Below are 23012 nucleotides of genomic sequence, written 5' to 3'. Positions count from 1 at the left end.
CAGCCAAACAGCTATGTCTTTCATCTCTAACAACTATTACTTAAGGCTTGTTTACATTTTACACAACTGAATAAGTACCCAAGGACAATGGCATATATGTTCTGGAGCATGTTTAGGTTTATATTTAAAAAAATAAAAGAATAAAAAATAAAAGAAAAACAACAATTGTTTGTGTAACAGGCAGACCTGAAATCTTATGGTTTTGTCTGCAAACATATCTCCTGCAAAAGCTTCAAAACCAAATGATGAGTAATTAGTACACTGACTTGTATGAACTAAATCATTCTTTTTACTTTTCAATTTATTTTTATTTTTATAAGAAAATGATGGAAACACTCAGGGATTTCAGTTATTTTATTTACAAACTCACAACTGACAGTATTTTGTGATGAGCTATGACATGTGATAGATACATAATCCTTTGGCCATGATATAAACATATATTATCATTGTTGAGATGTCTCCTGTATTTGAAAGATGAACTAATGAAAGTATTTAAGTCACAGCCAAATGCCTCAGTGTTTTTCCAAAGCTAGAGTCAGCAGCTCGTTCATACTTGTAACTAGTGTTCTTGGATCTTCCATCAGACCTGCTGAGACCATTGCATTGGAAAACAGCTGTAAGAAAATGATTACATTTAAAATGATATCTTTACGAACAACAAACAATTAATAATTCATTTGCGCACTTTTTGAATGCTGCCAAAACCTCAGTTTTATTATTACAAACCCACATGTTAACAAATTGGCAATACGTGACAGAAAATAAGTTCACCTATAACGTTTCAAAACAAAAACTGGAGTAAGTGCAGTTATACTCTACTCTATGTATCATAATTAAACAACAAACAACCCATCCACACAAACCTGTACAGCCCTCCTCCTAGCGCACTGAATGCCTTGCCAAGGTCTTTTACTAACAAGCAGAAACTGGCTTGGTTCAAATGGCTCTGAGCACTATGCCTAGAACTTAGAACTAATTAAACCTAACTAACCTAAGGGCTCACACACAATCCCGAGGCAGGATTCGAACCTGCGACCATAGCAGTCGCTCGGCTCCAGACTGTAGCGCCTAGAACCGCACGGCCACTCCAGCCGGCAAGCAGAAACTACCAAGCATTTTCTATAAACATATCCTCTGTGACATATCCTCCAATTCTCTTAACCATTTCACTGCTTCAGACATGATTTTTGAATCCTGCGCTGAGGCGGCTTTTATTATGGCCATACTGCTCGACAAATGCTGGTATTTGTGCTGAGAGATGGTGTTCTGGCCAATATGAAATACTAATCTTCTGACTTTCCAAACACTATTACATGAAAAAATTTTATTTTTGCACATCTTACAGTGTGATATTTTTGCTTGATAATGTACTGAATTTCTTTTCATTATCCGCCATACTTACTGCACTATATCAAATTAAATAAGGCATTACATGAAATTCTGAAGATTGTGCAGAGGTAAAGATACATTACATAAACTTTGGGTAAAGCTGATTTTAGCTCATACACTGGAGTGAATGAAATATTAATAAGATATTGAAATTTTATTTAAATTGAAAGCGGAAGGTATCTCATTTCATTCTTGATAGCTGGATTTTATATCCAAAGGACAGTCACATAAAGTGCCCACTCATGCCCTTGCACATTGAAAATTATGCTGACACAATTGTCATATCTTAAACAATTCAATACATCAAAACAAGGCTTTTTTTAATGATAGCATGCAATAAGGCACATATGTTGTGAGATAAATACTCAAAACATTTTGATTCACGAAGATATGGAAGTAGCTCATCCACAGCAGTGAGAAGTTGGCAGCTCAGGATACATTCAGACATCTATAGCCCTTTAGGGAAGTGTACACACACCCACAGCAGTGAAAGGATTAATATGCTAACCACATCCCCTGACCCTAGGAGCAAGCGTCTGAAAATCCTCCTTACGTTTCACTGCCTACTCAGATAACTCAATCTATTCTTATACCACTGCTGGTTCCAACACTTTATTAAACGAGTCATTTCATGACCAAGAGTCATGTGGAAGATCAGTCCACCGAGCATTTCATATTCCAAATCAGACACTGATAAATCCCATCCTAACTGTAAGAGGGACTCCTAAAGCATTTCCACTGCAACTACTGCACAACATTTTAGGAGTGAATGGCTGTGGGAGACCACTGAGGTGAGATTGGGAGTAAGTATCTACTCAACAACTGCCAACTTGTGTGAAGAGCCACTGCCCAACTGTGACCACATGTAAGTTGCATCAACCACTGACAGAGCATGCCACTGAACACAACATATTCTTTTAGTTTATTGTCCAGCATGTGGAGCATGATGATGCAGGTTCAGGTGTCGTGCTGATCTGAATTAAAATGACTACACCGGTTTCACATTTACTTTTGTTTTAAATACCTGTTTAAATGACCTGAGTCAGTCCTGAAGGCCATTATCCAGTGGTTATGTGTAGGACATCCTGAGAGAATACAGAATGACCTGACAGAAATGTGCAAGAGAGGCACGCAATGATAAGAATATAAGTACAGTGCTTTAAAAACGAAATAAAGTACAGAATTATATGCTATTTAAAAGATTAAGACAGACACATCTACATCTACATCTACATCCATACTCCGCAAGCCACCCGACGGTGTGTGGCGGAGGGTACTTTGAGTACCTTTATCAGTTCTCCCTTCTATTCCAGTCTCATATTGTATGTGGAAAGAAAGATTGTCGGCATGCCTCTGTGTGGGCTCTAATCTCTCTGATTTTATCCTCATGTTCTCTTCGCAAGATATACGTAGGAGGGAGTAATATACTGCTTGACTCCTCGGTGAAGGTATGTTGTCAAACCCCTGTCAAAACTTCAACAAAAGCCCGTACCGAGCTACTGAGCGTCTCTCTTGCAGAGTCTTCCACTGGAGTCTACCTATCATCTCCGTAACGCTTTCGTAACGCTTTCGCGATTTGCTAAATGATCCTGTAACAAAGCGCACTGCTCTCCGTTGGATCTTCTCTATCTCTTCTATCAACCCTATCTAGTACAGATCCCACACCACTAAGCAGTATTCAAGCAGTGGGCAAACAAATGTACTGCAACCTACTTCCTTCGTTTTCGGATTGAATTTCCTTAGATTCTTCCAATGAATCCCAGTCTGGCATCTGCTTTACCGACGATTAATTTTATATGGTCATTCCATTTTAAATCACTCCTTATACCTACTCCCAGATAATTTATGGAATTAACTGCTTCCAGTTGCTGACCCGCTATATTGTAGCTAAATGATAAAGAATCTTTCTTTCTATGTATTCACAGCACATTACACTTATCTACATTGAGATTCAATTGCCATTCCCTGCAGCATGCGTCAATTTGTTGCAGATTCTCCTGCATTTCAGTACAATTTTCCATCGTTACAACCTCTCGATATACTACAGCATCATCCGCAAAAAGCCTCAGTGAATTCCCGATGTTATCCACAAGGTCATTTACATATATAGTGAATAGCACTGTCCCACGACACTCCCCTGCGGCACACCAGAAATGACTCTTACTTCAGAAGACTCCTCTCCATTGAGAATGACAAGCTGCATTCTGTTATCTAGGAACTCTTCAATCCAATCACACAATTGGTCTGATAGTCCATAGGCTCTTACTTTGTTCATCAAACGACTGTGGGGAACTGTATCAAACGCCTTACAGAGGTCAAGAAACACGGCATCTACCTCGGAACCCGTGTCTATGGCCCTCTGAGTCTCGTGGTCGAATAGTGCAAGCTGGGTTTCACATGATCGTCTTTTTTGAAACCCATGCTGATTCCTACAGAGTAGATTTCTAGTCTCCAGAAAAGTGATTATACCCAAACATAATATGTGTTCCAAAATTGTACAACTCTTCGACATTAGAGATATAGGTCTATAGTTCTGCACATCTGTTCGACGTCCCTTCTTGAAAACGGGATGACTTGCGCTCTTTTCCAATCCTTTGGAACGCTACACTCATCTAGAGACCTACGGTACACTGCTACAAGAAAGGAGGCTAGTTCCTTTGTGTACTCTGTGTAAAATCGAACTGGTATCCCATCAGGTCCAGCGGCCTTTCCTCTTATGAGCGATTTTAATTGTTTCTCTATTCCTCTGTCATCTATTTCGATATCTACGATTTTGTCATCTGTGCGACAATCTAGAGAAGGAACTACAGTGCAGTCTTCCTCTGTGAAACAGCTTTGGAAATAGACATTTAGTATTTCGGCCACATAAGGGGAAAGACGTGTGAATGGCCACTGTCCAACTGTGGCCACATCCTTATATCAATAATTTACTCAGAAGTACTGAATTACATCGCATTAAAACAAAAAGAATTACTCTTATCTTGCATTTAAGAACTGTTTCTTGTAAGTCCTATAACATCTAATATCCCATTATAGGCAATGTAAAAATCAGTGATAAAAACAAAATGCAGAAAATGCAATTGATATTATCCCAACCTAGTTTCTGTACGATAATAAATAGTTATTAAAAGTTACACTTTGACTATCATTAAATGCTTTTAGTGTAGTCTATTCATCAGTCTTGGTAGTCTCATTTTATTAACCAAAGTAGACATATAACTTACGTACTTGTTTAGTAACTAGTTCAGCCAGCTTTGGGTTTGAATCTCTAAGAAAAGCAAGCTTCTTAATGATGGGATGCCGAGGATTAATTTCTAACTGTGGCTGCAGCAGAGTGTAGCGAGCATCCTCAGGTAGTTGATGTGATTGGGTCCGAATGAAGTGGCGTGCAGCTGCCATCTCTTCAACTGTGACCACACAAGGGTGTGAGTCCAAACGCTGTGTCACACGGACATTATGCACTTTTCCTGCTAACACACTCTTCACCCATGGTAGCAATGCTTCAACTGATGTCCGAGACAGGCTATCAGATCCTGAAAGCAATATGACGTATAATGGCATAATATTTTATTAACTAATGATTAGAGACAAAAGTACTTTAATGCAGTATAATAAACATGCATCACATTAATTAGACCATCTTTACGAAAGACACATATGCTGAACAAATTAATTTGAGAATCTGTTGAGAAATCCAGATATATCTTATCTACAGTGATAGTAGCTTGCGAGATGATGGCCTGAAGTTAAACCACTTAATGCTGGTACAGAAAAGAGAGAAGAGTTTTCCACTCACAAAAAAACATCAACTACATGTTGCTTTGATAAGTGGGTCATCACTGTTTGGTGCTTGTGTTCACTCAAGTAAAGGTGGTTCAACTGTGTTTGCGTGAAAATGTGACACGACATGTCATCTGTACGATAGGTGATATGGAATGACAACTGAATGTCCCAGAGTGTAAATTAATGATAGTGGACTCATTTCATATGAATAAGGGCATTAAAAAAGTTTCAAACTTGATAACATCATGTCACACACAAGGGCCACATATTCACATAAAAACTAAAGCCTAAAATTATAGGCAAGTGGTGTTCACCAATAAACATTTTGAAAGTTCTGGCAGGTCATGGCTGCTATATCAACAAAAGTTTCAAAATAAAAAAACAACTTTTTGGAGTTTGGTGTGGTCATTTACAACATAAGTCTTTATGTAAGTTGTGCTACATAGTCATAGAAGGACTGGTTTTGGTTTGAAATGCCTGTTGCATGTCTTACCCACCGTAACAAATGGGCTCTCACACTCAACTGGAATCTTTTCAAAATGGCTGAGAAATTTGAGACAGACTCATAATTGCTTTTTCTCGCCATTCAACAAATATAGCAAGTGTCCACAAAGCTTCCTCACAGTTAATTCTTCATGTGATATGAACTCTTTCTTCTGATATATTCACTGTGTTTGCTTCTTCACACACCTTTAATAATGGGATACCCAATACCATTTACACCACTGTGTCAATGTTTCTATTTGTGGTTGCAGTTTTAGGATGGACTTTATGTGAATCATTTTCAAGATAAGTACAGCTAAATTTGACCTAGCAGTTGAAAATGGATCAGCCTTGTAAAACTTTTAATGCTTAAGTACTTCTGCAGACAACCTTGTAGGTAGAGCAACCACAGCTATGAATAGTCATCTTGGGTATTAAAAAACGCTTCAGCTGTATTTAGTCCTTTATTATTGGATCACTACCGGTCTTGTGGTACTAAAAGCCACATCTTCAGGTACTGGGTACAAATTTCTGAGCATTTCACGCTCCAATGTTTTGGTTATGAATTCACCTGAAGATGTGACTTTTACTGCCACAAAACCATTAGTGATCCAATAATAAAGGACTAAATACAGCTGAAGCAGTTTATTAATACTTAAGGTGCTAAAATACTTGCTTACTAGAATATTTCAACTCTCAAGTGCACGCTGCGGCAGCATGTCATAAGGTATTTAGCTATCATAAGGTTTGTGCACTGTCTTACAGAGTGATAACCAAATTACAGGGTCTATCCTTTGACTGTCAGTTCCAGTGTACTAACCATCAAAGTAAACAGATCTACAGAGCTTCCTCATCAGAGACATGATTCTTGTACATTCTGCAGATTAATGACTCCATAATGATCTCCTTAAACTCAAGAATCCCACGTTTGGGATTTGTCTCCTATTCATCATGACTTTTGAACAATCCTCAGCAATACTGCATGACACTTCACAAGTTTTTGTGCCTGCTTGACTTGCTGGACCCAACCCCAGCCATACTCTGATTCACCTTTGGCTGGCGAGCCCTCTACCAATGTGTGTCACCTGAAATGGTTACCCTCATGCAGCAACAACAAACATTGCTCAGAAAGTAAAGCACCACATTTTTTCTTCTTCAACAATTCTTTATTGAACATAATGAGAGTTACATGGTGGTTTACCTACACACCCTATTTATCCATATAATCTCTGTCCCCTTCTATGGTCTTCCTCCAGTGCGAAACAAGGGCATGTATGCCCTGCTGGTACTAATTCTTGTCCTGTGGCACAGACAGTGCTTCACTGTGCGTATCACCTCCTTCTCAATGACAGATGCCGCACCAACTGCCGAGTCGTAATGCATCTGTCCTCACAAATGACAACATCAGCTTGCTGCAACATGTCAAGTGTTCAAGTGTGCCAGCTGTGGATGGTCTCCCTGACCACTGCACATCGTGGAGCTCCACCGAACTGCCTTCTGATGCCATCACCCTCCATGCCCAGCGACTAACTGTACTTCTGTCAACAGCAGATGCTCCATAGACTTTGCACAGGTGCTTGTGAATACCCCCCACAGTTTCTTTCTCTGCAGTGAATAATTAAATGACGGCAAATTGCTTGTAATGTTCATCACCTATAGATGCCATTTTGAAACTATCCTGCAGCTACACTATCTGTCGGAAGTGACGGAAACTTGGTGCGCTCGCTCAGGAGACTTCAAATAATACATACGTAATGCTTCACATACGTAGCACTGTTTTTGGCTTAGAAAAAAGATGCAGTGCATTACTTTCTGGGCAACCCTCGTATTTTACCACTACCCACGCCAGCAGTGTTATGATTAGATTAGACTGTTTTTATTCCACAGACCCAAAAATGGGATGATTATCACGGGTGTAGAACAAGTCAGAAAGTATGATATAAAAAGCATGTAACTGGAACTGCTAATATTTACAGAATTAATACATTGTCACCACAAAACATAGTTATGCACTTTTAATAAATTTATCATACACAGAATACCTAATCTGGACTGTTGTGAACATGTGCAGTCAAAAACTGAAATCTAACAGACATTTTTACTTGAGCTGGTCTAACAGTCCCTGTTAAGATATTCATCTATAGAGTAGAAGGAGTTGCCTGTCAAAACAAAACTCAGTTCAAACAGTGCTATATCTGAAACCAAGTTTTTAATGGTTTCTGGCAATTTACTGAAAGTGTGTTCCTGAATACTGGACCCCTTTTTGAAGCAAGGTAAGGGATTTTAGGTCTTTATGTAGATTGTTTTTATTCCCAGTATTAACAATATTATGAAAAGGGCAGATTGCTACTCACCATATACTCATATACTGGAGATGCTGAGTTACAGACAGACAGACATACGGTCAAAAAAGTAAGCTTTTGGTCAAAAAGGCCTTCATCCAAATTTGACAATACACACATGCATTTGCGAGTGTGTGTGTGTGTGTGTGTGTGTGTGTGTGTGTGTGTGTGTGTTGTCTAATTCTGATGAAGACCTTTCTGGCCAAAAGCTTATTTCTTTGACAGTATTTTTGTTGTACTTATCTGCAACTCATCATCTCCCCTATATGGCGAGTAGCAATCTATCCATTTCATAATACTGTCATTATTTCTTCCTGGATTTTCCACTTTTATATTGTTAGTTGATGAAGATTTATGTGTGTAAATCAAACAACATTGTATAATAGAAATCAAGCGAATGAGGGAGCGCAGCTGTTAAAGCACTGGCCTCCTATTCAGGATGATGGGGTTCACTCTGTCTGCCCAATCCGGTTTGGGTTTTCCATTGTTTTCCTAGATCACCTCAGGCAAATGCTGGGATGGTCCCTTCATCAAGGTGATGGCTGACCATCTGTCCTATCCTAGTAGAGCATAATTACAATATGGGATGATCCTTGGATGAAATAAATAAAACTCTGAGATGCAGGATTAAGACCTTCATGTAGTTAAAAAAAACTATTACTGTGCTTTCACTATATTTAATCCTCCTGTACAAGTAGCAAATTAAATTAGTTATCATTTACCCATGTCACCATAAGTAAACGCTTCACTGTCTCATCAAAGTGAATTGCCTCACTGATCCAGTTTACTTCATTCAGTTACATATATTTGTAACAGTTTGCACATCCTATCAGCTGTAGTGCTGAAGCTAATGTGAGTGGTAAACATCTTCCTTTTTCATACATTACAACACTGCTTTGCCACTTTTGTCCATTGTAAAACATATCAAACAACCATCAGAACACAATGTCTGCTTGTTTTAAGTGATAACGTAGCTCTTAGAGCATATACTTCTCTATCTGATATCAATTACTATTGTGTCTTCATTAGAAAAGTCAAATTCAACATTAATTTCACATCTGTCACTTTCTGTGAGTGTTTGTTACATTCTGAACAACAAAATTACAATTTCCACTACATATTTGACCAACATGACCTAAGCACTTTCAGTGTTAATTTATTTATAATTCCTTTTAACAGCCATTGTCAGTTTATTGTCAAATGAAGAATTTGATCTGGTTTCTATCTCAAAAAGCCACCTTTATTCCACATTTTACCCAACATACGATAATAAATGTTCAAAAATGTCCAGTGATCTCCATAACACCTTTCTGCATTTTTCTGAATAGATGCTAGAAAGTGGATGGGGTCCACACAAACTATTAATGACTGGTCCCACAAACTACTGAATTACTGTCTTGGTTGTGATTTCTGTTTGGGCATGTTACTGCATGACTCCAGCCTTATATAAAGTACCTAGGAATTTCCTTGTAGGCATATTTGTCCGTGGAGACTATCTTTTCTTAGATACATGATTACAAAGATAACTGTAATAGTGAGTTATAGAATCTAAACTGAAATTCTCGGCTTTTCAAGAAGTACTGCTTCTGCTTATGTAAATCAGACTCTGTCACTATTGTGCAACAAAAGAATACAAAATTTAAATAACTTTTCTTCACGGTCTATTACATACTTCTAGAATGTTATTTAGAGGTTTACAAGTCATGATCAGGACATAAATTGGAGTCATAAGAAGTTTAAGTTGAGATTACATCTCAACTGGAGCATCATCTATGTTGGTTCCTTCTCTGAAGTGACTAAATCTACAATATTTGTAATCGGGTCAGTCTAACGATTTCAGCTTATCTTCACTAAAAAATGAATTTAGCACTTAGAGCAGAAAGTTTTGATGACAAGCTGCACCATACTTGGATGACAAGTTAGCATAATACATGTTTGTGTAGCTGAAAATAGACCAGTTACTGTTACTTAGTACCTCCTCAATGACAGAAAAACAGAGAGAGAGAGAGAGAGAGAGAGAGAGAGAGAGAGAGAGAGAGAGAGGAGTATTTCAACCATCTTATAATGCCATAGAATATAAAAAAGATACATGAAACCTTTTACTGTTCAGTTCAGAACATAAATTATGAAGCACGCGGATGCGTGCGCGCGCGCGCGCGCACACATACCCACACACACACAGACTCTAACTCCATGCTCTCAATTACCATGGTTTTTCATGTTTATCATCTCTACAATTGGGAACAAGAAAGACAATTAATTCACTTGAATCACAGAATTTTACATACCAAGATTTGAAAGATCATCAGGCTCCTTATCTTGACGCATCTCTTTTTCGACAGATGTTAAGTTGTGGCGGTCAAACTGTCTGAGTTGCATTAGAACCAGCTCATCATATGGTTCATAGCAAAATAGTACTTCTACATCCTTTTGTTTCAGTGCTTCAAAATATGGAGAGGTTTCTGCCAAAGCACGACTGAAGTTTGGAGAACAAAACAAAATGAGACCAAAGAAAGAAAATATATAAGTGTGAAGTTAACACACCTTGTATATAATTCACAATGTAACAAACAATATAATCATCTGTTTTTCACTAATCCCACAAAAAATAATATGTACAAAAATGACGACTCATTTAAAACTAAAACTAAATACTGAAATGTACTACACTGAAAAAGAAAATTTTGTAAATGAGATAATTAATAATTAGGTGGAAACACCTCACAATGAGGACTAAATAAATGTGAAAGACACAAAAGGGTGTAATATATGCATGTTAAATCATGAAATATGTGTGATTTCAGGGAAGAGTATAGGAAGTTTTGAGTTTAACACAGGAGGGAGACCAGACGACAGACCCTCACCAGCACTATTTAATTTAGCTTTAGAAAAGATAATTTGAGAATGGAGATAACAATGCCAGAAAGAAGGTGCAATAGGCATAAGCCTCAGTTACGTGGAGGAATTGCAATTCAGACTGCTTCACCTTTGCTGATGGCTAGTGGTCTGAAAAAGACTTTCAGGAAGAGACACAGCTGCAAAATCTACATGAAGTAGCCCAGAAAACAGGCCTGAGAATATCATTAAAAAACCACAATTAATGAAAGTGACAACAGAATTGCAAACAGGACATGGAATAATCAATGTAGGCAAATTCAAATATGTGGGGAGCAAGAAAAATGGAACTAGTTTACAACCTCATGCAACATATTTACAACGAAATACGTATAATCATCAAAACTAAACAGGACCTAGGAGATGGCAAAAATAGAGAGGAAAATATTACAAAAGATATTGGGCCCTAAAAAGAAAAGTGAAATTTAGAAGAAAAGGGGAAAAAACAGGGACTGTACACACAGATCAAAGTGTAGGGAAGCAGCCTACTCACGTCTTATAAAATTCTCATCAGTCTTTCCATTGTGTGCCAGCCTAGTCCGCTGTAACTAGCTCTGACGTCATAAATGTTGCGCAATACTTTAAAAATCAAGTAAATAACCTGAAACGTTTCTAGCATGTCAGGAGCAATAGTAAATCAACATGTGTTGAATGTCAGTTCAATAACTTTTAACCATTTTCGAAATTTGGACGTTTTTCTGTAAAACTCATTGACGCAACAGAAAAGAGCTAGAGACTTAAAAATTTATATTTAGATTCCTTTTTCATAATAATTTAATAGAAACAGTACTTTGGATTTCACAAATTAAAATAATAGGGGAAATTCATGATTTTCTGGTTTTTGTCTTAAAAATTAAGGAAGCAAGATAGATTAAGTAGGCGAATAAATAAGGCTAGGATGTCTAAATTTAAGTAGAATGGAGATCCGCTATAATCATAAAGATGTGAGAAGTTTCAACTGAATAACTATAAAACTATAGTGATAGCGTATCTCCAAAGTGCAAGTTCAGATCTCATCTACTGCGTGTAGTGTAATTAAATTAATTCTCTCGCCCAAAATATTTTACTTAGCCACGTAAGACTTTTATTATGATTACTTACCTGTGTGCTGAATGCACATTTAAATTGAGAGCTTCATCGGCCATCAGCAAAGGAAGCAATGATTTATTCAATAACTTAATGTGGTGCATTACTAGCCCAGTGGCTAGTCGGGAGAGCCGATTTGATCAGGCGTTCCCCTAGCCGTCCGCACCACGGCTTTATATATAAGAACGCTGCGCGAGGAAGCAAGGCCCCAGTTCTCTCCAGACACTGAATAGCACACCACCTGTGCCAGGAGTCGCGTCGCGTCGGTATCATTGCTATAAACAGCCTCGGATGCCGTAATAAGTTACTCGGGATACGTGTAACCATGAAATCGTTTTCGAGTGAAGTGTTAATTCTGGGATGACTTTAATGATCTATCTTCAGTTTGCGTATGTCGTATTTTCACGTGCCGCTGCGGGACAGACATTCTACCATTATTTAGCATGGCGTTTGATGAACATTATCATCAAATTATGGCGAGCATTCACTTATACATTTAATTTGAACAGTTATAGTTGTATTATCAGCACATTAGACTCTGAACTGCTCTGTTAGTCAGATTGTGTGGATTCTTTTTTTTTTTCATCTGCGACTTTCAGAATATAGCGAATGTTTTTACACGATCGTTTTAGATTATGAATCCCAGACAATCTCCTAATTCCTCAGAGCTATAAGCTGTAGCTATAAGTGTATTTCTCAGATGAAGTGGGCACTAGGAATTCTAATTACAGGCTTCACGTTTTGCTAATCACTTTCTGGTTGCCAATATTGTAGTTAGAGAGCCAGTGTTGAGAACGGCAAAAGACAGCATAAATAATAGGAACATTTATATAACAATTAATTCCACCCGCCGCCCCACAAATGGTGCATTGGCCAGGAAAAGCATCTTTTCTTTTCTACATTCCATCATTAATTAACAAGTATTAATTCCACCTGCCGCCCCACAAAAGAATTGTCAGATGTAATAGGGAAAAGTTGGTTGAAGTTGGCTGGACATAACCAGGTTGTCGAGAAGGCCACCACAGCACAGATAAAAGAAGTTACAGAAGACTTAAAGGAACTAGGCAGAACCACAGAAGACATGACGCTCAGGGACAAAGCTTCGTATGCAACATCTTGACATTGGAATATGATTTGCAACATGATTACATCTTACTGGTAAAAAGGGTAAGTTCTCACTGCTGCTGGCAGTATCCAAATCCCTTGATAAACAATTACATCATTAGTTTTAATGTTATGTTGCATTTACATCAAAATTCTCTCAACCAAACCTCATAAAGATTCCTTTTTGTGAGCGGAGATGAAACGTTGGTGTACAAGACACTGCAGAAAAGCTGGTAGCCCATTTGGTTGAAGCTGCAGCTATTATTCATAAAATGCTACATTGTTCTGGTGTATTATACAATCATTAGCACACATGTCAGTTGTGCAGTAATGTAAACAAATAACATTTTTCAGCAACATTTCTATAATAATATATATATATATGAAAGATGTGATTGAACACTGTCACTACCATCAAAACCTTAATGGCCTGCTCTTGGGAAAACAGTGCACCTGTGCCACTTTTGCCACACAAAAAAGTATTCTTTTTTTATCTCCTCTAAACACGCAAAAATTTTGTATACATTGTTTTTATTACCATGTATGCATATGAAAGCTTGCATTTTTTTCTAAATTACTCACATTTACTTAAACAATTACATGTATGAAGTATCAATATAACTAAAAGGACAGTTGCTACTCACCGTATAGCGGAGATACTGAGTCGCAGAGAGGCACAACAAAAAGACTGTCGAAACGTCGAAACAGCCAACAAGGCCTTTGTCAAAAATAGGTAACACACACACACACACACACACACACACACACACACACACACACACACACAAAGCACAGTCTCTGTGGTCGCGCACGCGTGTGTGTGTGTGTGTGTGTGTGTGTGTGTGTGTGTGTGTTTTTGACAAAGGCCTTGTTGGGCAAAACCTAACATTCTGAAGTCTTTTTGTTGTGTCTTTCTGCGATTCACACCTCCATTATATGGTGAGTTATATTGTCACATTCCATCCTCAATCTTCCATTCATTCATAAATGAAGTATGTTAGAAAATAAACAAGACTGATTATTTTGTATCTACTAATTTTATTATTTCTTCATATGAAGGTTGTCTACTTCAAAGTAGTTGCCTTTAGCAGTTACACAGTGATGGCTGTGTTTCCATTCTTCACACCTGTTCAGGAATGTTTCTGCAGGAATACCTTTCAATTTTTTGGTTATGCTCTTCTGGGTATTATTCAAAGTATCCAAATAACAGCCTTTCAATTGGTTTTTGAGCTTCGGGAATAAAAAGAAGGCATAGTGACTGAGATCCCATGAATAAGCGGTTCAGAAACAACATGATTGCTATTTCTTGGCAAAAATTCTTTGATGGAGATTGCCATGTACCTGGACATACTGTTGTGGTGCAGCATTTACCAAGTAAAGGGTGTGATTCAACCTAGCAGCCATGCAAAGCTGGAGGCTACAGTGCCCCCATGCAAAGGGGGAGGCTACAGTGCTGTTTGCTCATGCACAGGGTTGCCAGCATAGTTATTGTTCTAATATTCTCATTCTCAGTTAATAAATATCCAAATGTAACCAATGCATTATTTAAGACCTGCTTTTAAATCATTTGTATCATTTCATGGTGTCAGTTACCTGGGTGCAGCAAGATAGAATATGTCCCTCTGAGCAGGCTTAAGGCGACTGCAGTACTCGGGCAATGTCACCTTCTCACCAGCTGGCTTTGAAGATGATTCAAATCTCAGCAGTTTCGCAATCTCCTCCTGTAATAAAAATCACAGTATTTCTATAAAGGGTTTCAAAGCTGAATGTGAAGCTATGTGACAAATGAAAATTCGGACTGTGTTAGAAACAATAATTGCTGATATAAAAATAAGATTTACTCAACCAAATGCTATGATGGAAATGACTGGGCAGACCTGAGAGGAATCTAAATTAAAAGAAGAACTGAATAAGTAGTTGTTCAGTAAACTCTGCAGCAATATGTTGCACAAAGAAAACGAGAATAGGTTTTCTTCTTCATACTATTTGTACAAGTAGCATAAAGAAGGAATACGACACAACACCAATAATTGTATCAGGTTCTCTAGATACCCAAACTTCATGAGCATCTGTGCTCTGTAAGATATGAAACTTGCTGTAACATGTATGAAGAGCAAACATGCTCCTATCTATGGAACCAGATATAATTATTGGTGCCTTGTCTTATACACAAACGACTGGTACCTGGTGTCATTCATGGAACAAGTTGGTAGATGACATAACTGGAACATCAAAACTGGTTGCCTGGTAAAACAATATCAACATAAGAGTTGTTGGTACAGTATTATTACATTTTACTATTACTTAAGGATTCTTTCTAATTTTGGAGGAAATCTAATATTTGAAAATTCAAGTGTTTAATTAAATGGAGCTAGAAGGCATGAGATCTTCAAAGATGAGTGTTACTACAAGAAACAATAGCTGTATTTTGATTTCCTTTAAACTCTAAACGACTGATTCCAGAAAACAGAGGCATGTTGTCTTTTCCAGCTATACTGTACTTCTGTTCTAGATGCAACTGCTTAAATAAGGATGTGTCTTTTCTTTCATCACTTGTGCTTCAATATATTAGAATGAATACGAAATGTTTTATCAACTTACCAAACAGCAATTAAGATAAGCACACTAAAAAGAAAACACAAAAATTCCAGTTTCCAATCCATGGTTCCTTCATCTGGCCAAAGGGATAACAATGACGGGCAAAGTAAAACTAGTAAGGGTTGATTAAGTAAATGTTGGTGAAGGACAGTGTAGGGTATCATTAGATCAAAGGAGACAGAGCATTGGAAGAGCAGGAAGAAGAAGAAGAAGAAGAAGAAGAAGAAGAAGAAGAAGAGGAGGAGGAGGAGGAGGAGGAGGTGAAAAGGATAATCAACAATGAAATGCTATGAGATCAGACCTGAAAACCTGAAAGTTAAAAGTGATCATAATTCACAAGGCAGAGGTATGGAAAGGACAGTGATTAATGTAGCTTGAGGTGAAGTTAGTAACATGAACCAAACACACGTTTGAAAAGCTATAACGTATTGCAACTGGAAGGTAATATTCAAATTATAAATGTGGTGGAAGTTGGCATGTGGGTCACATTTCTCATCATAGCATTTGTCATGTCTTTGTGATAAGTGCGTCAAGCATGGCTAGTACACCCAGCCTCTCAATCTACATTCAGCCTCAATGAAGACAAAGGAAGCATAACTGTGGTTGGATGCCAGCCAGTATATGATGCCACTGTCTCACCTTTTGGTTTTAACAGTGATGATGTGAGATAATTAGTACTAGGAGTGTGCATAAAAATGCTGTAATAGTGACAGTCACAAAGGTATTCACAATATAGCAAAAAAATGATTTAAAAAGAAGCCCTAGATCTTTATACAATGTAGTAGAGGTTCTGAGAGATTTCAAAGGAAACGTAGAAGAAAGCTTATACAACAATTCTTCAGTGGGAAGGTTTGGACATAACATCAGGAATGATATGTTGGTAGAATTTTCCATGTAGAAGAACACTTTTGTCCTTAAAACTTTCTTCCAGATTTCTTTAAATATTTATATTGACCATTAACATGTTGTGAACGAACTACTAAAACAGAGCAATGAGTATGAAGACCAGTTTGTTTGGGATTAATAGATTTCAAGCATGTGTAATGTCCTCACAGAAAATACCCTCTACCACGCACCAATTAATCATTGTCAATCAAACCATCCACATTCATTCACTTTGGAAAAGTATCTGATCTGTTTTTCTCGTAACATATGCGGCGACAGCTCGACGATGCCAAAGTATTTTCTAGTGTGTTTATTCTTTGAAATAACAGAGATGCATATATGCATTCTCCATGGTTGTTAGAGGGGTAACGAGGACAGCTTCTGGAGTATCGGTTGAGGGATTGACGAGTTTCTGAGAGATACATATTCTGCTTTTCTTCTCGCTAAAGCGAGCCAATTAACATTTGTGCCGCTAGCGGTTTGTTTGAAGAGAAAGAGACTGTAAACGGAAAATAATTAAGACGTGGAATCACCAGAGATCTGGACATGTAATGGAGATGGATTTAATACACAATTTCCTTCATAAATAAGGTTTGTGACTTTTTGTTCTGGAGTGAATGAACGAATGAGTTTTTTCTGAATCATTTGATGATCACGTTGGCCCTGTAATTAGTGGGGAAGTTTCAGCTGTGTCGAAGAGAGCCTGCAATCACTGAGTCTGTGTTAAATCATCCAAAAAGGCTTCGTACACATCTGGAATTCGCAATCTTTCGTAAAAGGAACAAATTGTCCACACGATTGATTCTCCCAACTGAATGCAGTGTTTAACAGTAATAATAAAATGTTAAAATGGCCAATCCATGACAGGACACGTTTTTGGACATTTCTAAAATAATTTTGTTCTCTGTTTCATGTCAACTACGATGAGCTAACCTAACTGACGCTTGGAAAAGAGAGGAAAGACTCGCAGGTGATATAATTGGATCTACAAATAAAGGCGCAGAGAAAAGGCCAGATCTATATTTTTATTATTAAAGCTTGCTAGTATAGTTGAAGTATACGCTTTTCTGTTTAGTGTTATTTGATATTTGAACATTGATTAATTGTGTTCATGTTAGATGTGTTTTGACTGACCTGTCCCAGTTGCATTTATCTGTATATGCACATTAAGAAAGTAGACACAGAAGTACTCTTGTGTGAACGGAGTTACATACAGTGACAGTAGAAGGGAGTTATATATAGTGACAGTAGAACATTTATATGGTTTTAACTAGGGCAATGTTTAGGATGAGTCAAGCAGAGCAAAGCAGCACGCAAGAGCCTTCATCTGTTAGCACTGATAATAATGATGCAGTAAGAAGTGTTGTAGGACCGATGGCTACAGATAGCGCAATAGAACACCCTTTAGACACGGCTGGAGTTGTAACAGCAAGTACGCAGCAGGGATTAGATCCATTGGTAATTATCATGAAACAGATGCAGATGATAACCGAGAGCATGAATACTTTGAAAACCGACATTAACGCGAAATTAGCCTCAGTTACTGAAGGGCAAAATGATTTGAATACGAAATTAGCCTCAGTTACTGAAGGGCAGGAAAATCTGAAAACCGATATTAAAGCACAATTAGTGACAGTCACTCAAACACAAGAAGAAATGAAATTAGTCCAGACTGAGATTAAGCAGCAGTTACAAGACAGTTTTTCCGAATTAGAGCAGCGGATAGAGGTGAAGACCAAAGAACTCAAAGATCAGGCCGAAGAGACGGAACGAAAATTAACTGCACAAATAGAATTGGTGAAAGCACAATGTGAGGAATCTACTCACCGCGTACGTGTCGAAATGAAGGAGTATGTGGCTATTAAGATAGATACTGTACGAGAACAAGTGGAAATGGTTCCGCAATTAGTACAAAAGCAAGACGCCATGTAATTTGCAATTGCGCAACTTCCTGAATTGGCACGTACACAGGCTAACCTAAAAGAAAGCGTTGAACATCTGACAGAGCGTCAAGACATTATAGACCACCAAATTAACGTACTAACGGGTAAATTATCCGAAATCACATTAGAAAACAAAAGGCTAATGTGTGAAAACGTTGAGCAAAATGTTAAGGCACCATTCCAGAGTTTATCTGGCAAATAGGAAGAGAATTTGTTTGTGAAAGGACTCGAGGAGGTGCGACAGCAGTTAGGTGCTGATTTGGAGCATTGGAAACAAACGATAGAAGAGTCGATGCGCGCTTCACAACAAAGCTCAGAACAAATGAATACAGGGCAGCAGCAGAAGTTGCCAGCGACTATAGAGCCAGTTACTGCCCATTCGCACACAATACCGACTTGTGTAACTAATTTAAACATTAAATTGCCACAAGCTGGTTGTTCGCGTGAATTCTTATCTAATGGAGATTACGAAAGCCTTTGCCATGCCGAAGAAAAAATGATAAAGCATCGGCAATTCCAGATTTTTAACCCTGACAAAAGGGGGCTCCATCCAATTGTTTTTATTCGAAGTTTCAGAGGAGTGCTACCCAGAAATTGGTCGGAGTGGCAGAAGATCAGTTTTGTTACAGGATATATACAAGGTTCGGGGGTGATCTGGGCCTCGGACATGACTTCTGTTTGCCCGACATATGACGAGTTTGAGAAGGCGTTTTTACCAAAGTTCTGGTCAGAAGGGGTACAGGAATGCCTAAGGCAGGAGGTGCTCTACCCAGAGCCTTTCTCCTTTTCGAAAGGAAGCCTTAGAAGGTATTTCGAAAAATATATAAATAAAACGAGATACTGGGACAGATCTATGCCCTTGCCAGACATAATAAACATACTTAAGGCAAGACTACCAACTAGCATCCGGAATCAATTGATTTACGGCAATGACAAAGACTTGGAGTCGTTCCTCACGACGTTAGACCATATAGATATTATCGAAGAGAACAACCAGAAAGCCCGTAATAACAGATTCCAATATAGGGAGATAGAACCCCCGCCAAACGGTAGGCAAGGTGGAAGTATGTGTTATACCAATGGCGATCAATCGACACTTAGAAGGAATGAACAGAGATCATTAAATAATGGAGAAACCCCTCAAAATCTCAATAGTAATCCCGGCAATGGTCTTGCGAGGGGCTATTCAAGGAACAACAGGAATGGGAAAAGATACAATCCCGTGTGGGGGAACGAAAGAAATTTCAGACTCCAAGCCAGGAATAATAACAATAATAGAAAGTGGAATCAACCGGGAGGAATGAATTCAAATAGCCAACATCAGTGGGGACGGACATCTACGAATCAACTGGTACTTACCGAAGTGACGGATGATGTCAACCAGCAGACAAATCAAAATCCAACAAACTTGTAAGGACCCACTCATGCCCCGGAGGAGCGGTCAACAATTGGTTGAGGGGCAACAGGATATGTGTACCCATGCTAACGTATAATGATGGACGATTACTGGCAGATGAACTGACCGAGGACTTAGAACCACAAGATGAGGATAAGGAACAGGTGGCAGTAGCCGAAGTGCAAGTCATTACGGAGACCATACCTATAGTGGCGGTTTTAGACACAGCTGCAACCACAAATGTTATTTCGGAGGCACTATTCAACAGGATCAGAAATATAAGATGAGTACCAGTATTTCCAGTTCAAGATTGCAGAATAATAGGCGCCGTTGGGGCTCGATTGGCTAATGTAAAGGTGCAGTCACTACTTGGTGAGGAATTCGGAAATGTAGCAATATTAAGCACATTCCTTGTTGTGAAAAATTTGGTGGTAGATTGCATTATCGGAGTCGACAGCCTACGTCAATACGGATGCAGAATAGATTTTAAAACAGGAAAAATTTGGTTGAATGTTAATAAACAAGAAATTGAGTTGGAGTTGTTGGAAAAAAAAAAAAAAGCCTTATGGGAAAATATAATTGTGGGATCAGTGTGCAAGTAATCAGGATGGCCCAAAATTCGAAAGAGCACGTAATTAATGAGTTCCAAGTCAAAGAAGATTTCGGTCAATTAGTGTTTGAAAAGTTAAATGAATCTGACTGCATTATCGAAGATCAGAAGAAGCAGCTCAATGAATTATTATTAATGTATGAAAACATGTTTGATGAAAGGCCAGGAGTTATTAAGGGATACATATGCCATCTCTACGTTAAGCCGCACGAAACGTATTGTAGAACTTTCTATCCTGTTCTCTGGAGGTTAAAGACTCAAGTTCAAAAGGAAATAGATCGCATGTTGAAATGGGGTTTGATCGAACCCTCTACAAGCCCATACTGCTCTCCATTGTTAGTCGTGCCAAAAGCAAATGGGACTGTTAGACTGGTACTCGACGCCAGAGAAATAAATAAAATCATAATTCCAGTGAGAACACATCTGGAAAACATAGACGAACTTATACAACGGTTCCAGGATGTCCAATATTTGACGAACATTGATTTGCGGAGCACTTATTGGCAAGTCAAGCTGGATGAGTTCATCAAGGAAGTATACGGCTTTCATTTACTCTGGAAGAAGTTACCAGTTTACTGTAGTTCCTTTCGGACTCAACATTAGTGCCGGAATCTTTATAGCAGCTCTAGATTATGCACTAGGCCCAGAACTCAGAAGCAGGATAACAGTGTTTGTTGATGATTTGCTTATTGCATCGAAAACTTGGGAGGAGCATATTACCTTACTGAACCGAGTGTTGGATGTGTTCAAAATCATGGGAATAACTGCTAACCTACAGAAATCCCATTTTGCAGTAAACAGAATCAAGTTCCTGTGGCATATAATTGACGCAAAGGGAATTTTTACCAACCAAGGAGAAGCTAATTGCGATTAGTAAGTTTCCAACACCCAGGAATAGGAGGCAATTAAAAGGGTTTATGGGCCTGGCCTCATTTTTTAGAAGATTCATAACAAATCAGGTGATGAACGCAGCAGCTCTAAATGGTCTGCTGAAGAAGGATGTGCCCTGGCTCTGGACATTAGAGTGTCAAGAAGCATTCGAAGAGATAAAGAAGCAATTAGTAAATGCACCGCTTTTGTACCATCCGGGCATGCAAGAAGAATTTTACTTGTCAACAGATTCGTCGAATGTGGGTATTGGAGCGTGCCTTTTCCAAGTATGCAAGATAAATGGACAACTCACCTTCTGTCCTATTGCGTTTGCTAGTCGTGTTTTGTCCAACTGTGAACGAACTTACACGACGACAGAATTAGAGGCTCTTGCGGTCATCTGGGGATTTAAAAAATTTCATTATTACCTATATGGGTCAAAGACTATCGTATATTGCGATCATCAATCATTAATGTTTTTACAAACGTGTAAACTGTTACACCCCAGACTGGCTAGATGGACTCTCGCTCTGCAACAATACCAATTTAAGATCGTGCATGTCTCAGGACAGCAAAACATTATTGCTGACACTCTATCAAGGTCACCACAGAGTTTGACCAAAGAGATTGAAGTAAATAATAACTCAGAATACCCTGTATTGCTGCTGCAGGAAAATCCATATAAGACGTACTACGTCAATTTGTGTGTGCATATGGCTTAGTTACAGAAAAGAGATGCTCAATGGGGAAGTGTCATTCAAAGGTTACAACAACTAACTTCGGATCAGATGGCTTATCTGTTAGCATACCCGGGATCTAACAAAATTAAAGGGTTATTTTCCCATAACAACTTGAAAAAATTTAATGAAGATTAGAAGATTGGGAGGAATGGTGTTGCGAGTGACAGAGATGGACGCTCGTAAAAACATAACAATAAATTGTGTGTGTTTAGTGTTAGAAAACTTTAAACTGAAATAATTAATCTGTGACACAGATTGTAGAAATAGAGACTAACTATTACTATCGAGTGCTGCAAAGAAGATAGTGGAGATAGGCTTCCCCTGTGTTTGGGTAAACATGGAACTTTAGCATTGCTAATGTCGTCAAGATTTATAAAGGATCTGAATGACCTTCAAGAAGAAAGAAATGTTTCCCGAAAATGACACTGCATAATCAAAAGAGGTTCCCAGTGAATGTTCATATATAATTTCAAGTGCATGCTTAGATGTGTAAACGTGTGAAGTGATGCGTTTAGGCAGTGAATCATGAGTGACGGTTAAAGCCGCAAAGATAATTTCCCGCGCAAAACAATTGACGTCGGTGCGAGAGTTAGAATCGATATAGACGACACAGATATGCTTTGTAAGAGAATTCGCATCAAAGCAAGGGGAAACTGATTGATGTTGAGCTTCAAAAAAGTGTCATAATTAGACGTTAAGAGTTCTTGATTTATTGTTGAATGTCAAAAGAAACTAAGATTCATAGAATTAGTAGTTATTTAATGGGTCTTGTTCACTTTGGAATTGTGTTTGAAAATCCATTTCCATATATGTGCATGTATGAATGCCGGATGAATCAGAGAATAAATGAAAGAAGTGAATCCACATTCCTCACTACTAATAACT

General features: G+C 38.3%; 1 protein-coding gene across 1 annotated transcript in view; it reads right to left on the bottom strand.

The window, feature by feature from the left end:
• Positions 1-336: 336 nt before the first annotated feature.
• The window catches only part of LOC124804640 (heat shock protein 75 kDa, mitochondrial), a 352899-nt gene continuing 330223 nt past the window's right edge, over positions 337-23012 (bottom strand). Inside the window, exons 13-16 of the mRNA XM_047264860.1 lie at positions 14679-14806; positions 10289-10476; positions 4621-4925; positions 337-617 (exon numbers count right to left, since the gene is read on the bottom strand). Of these exons, the coding sequence (XP_047120816.1) occupies positions 516-617; positions 4621-4925; positions 10289-10476; positions 14679-14806 (723 nt within the window). The 3' untranslated portion in view covers positions 337-515. The remainder of the gene's footprint in view (positions 618-4620; positions 4926-10288; positions 10477-14678; positions 14807-23012) is intronic.

This window comes from Schistocerca piceifrons, chromosome 7 (assembly GCF_021461385.2).
Source record: "Schistocerca piceifrons isolate TAMUIC-IGC-003096 chromosome 7, iqSchPice1.1, whole genome shotgun sequence".
Lineage (NCBI taxonomy): Eukaryota > Metazoa > Arthropoda > Insecta > Orthoptera > Acrididae > Schistocerca > Schistocerca piceifrons.
This window is presented reverse-complemented; position numbering and strand designations above follow the sequence as displayed.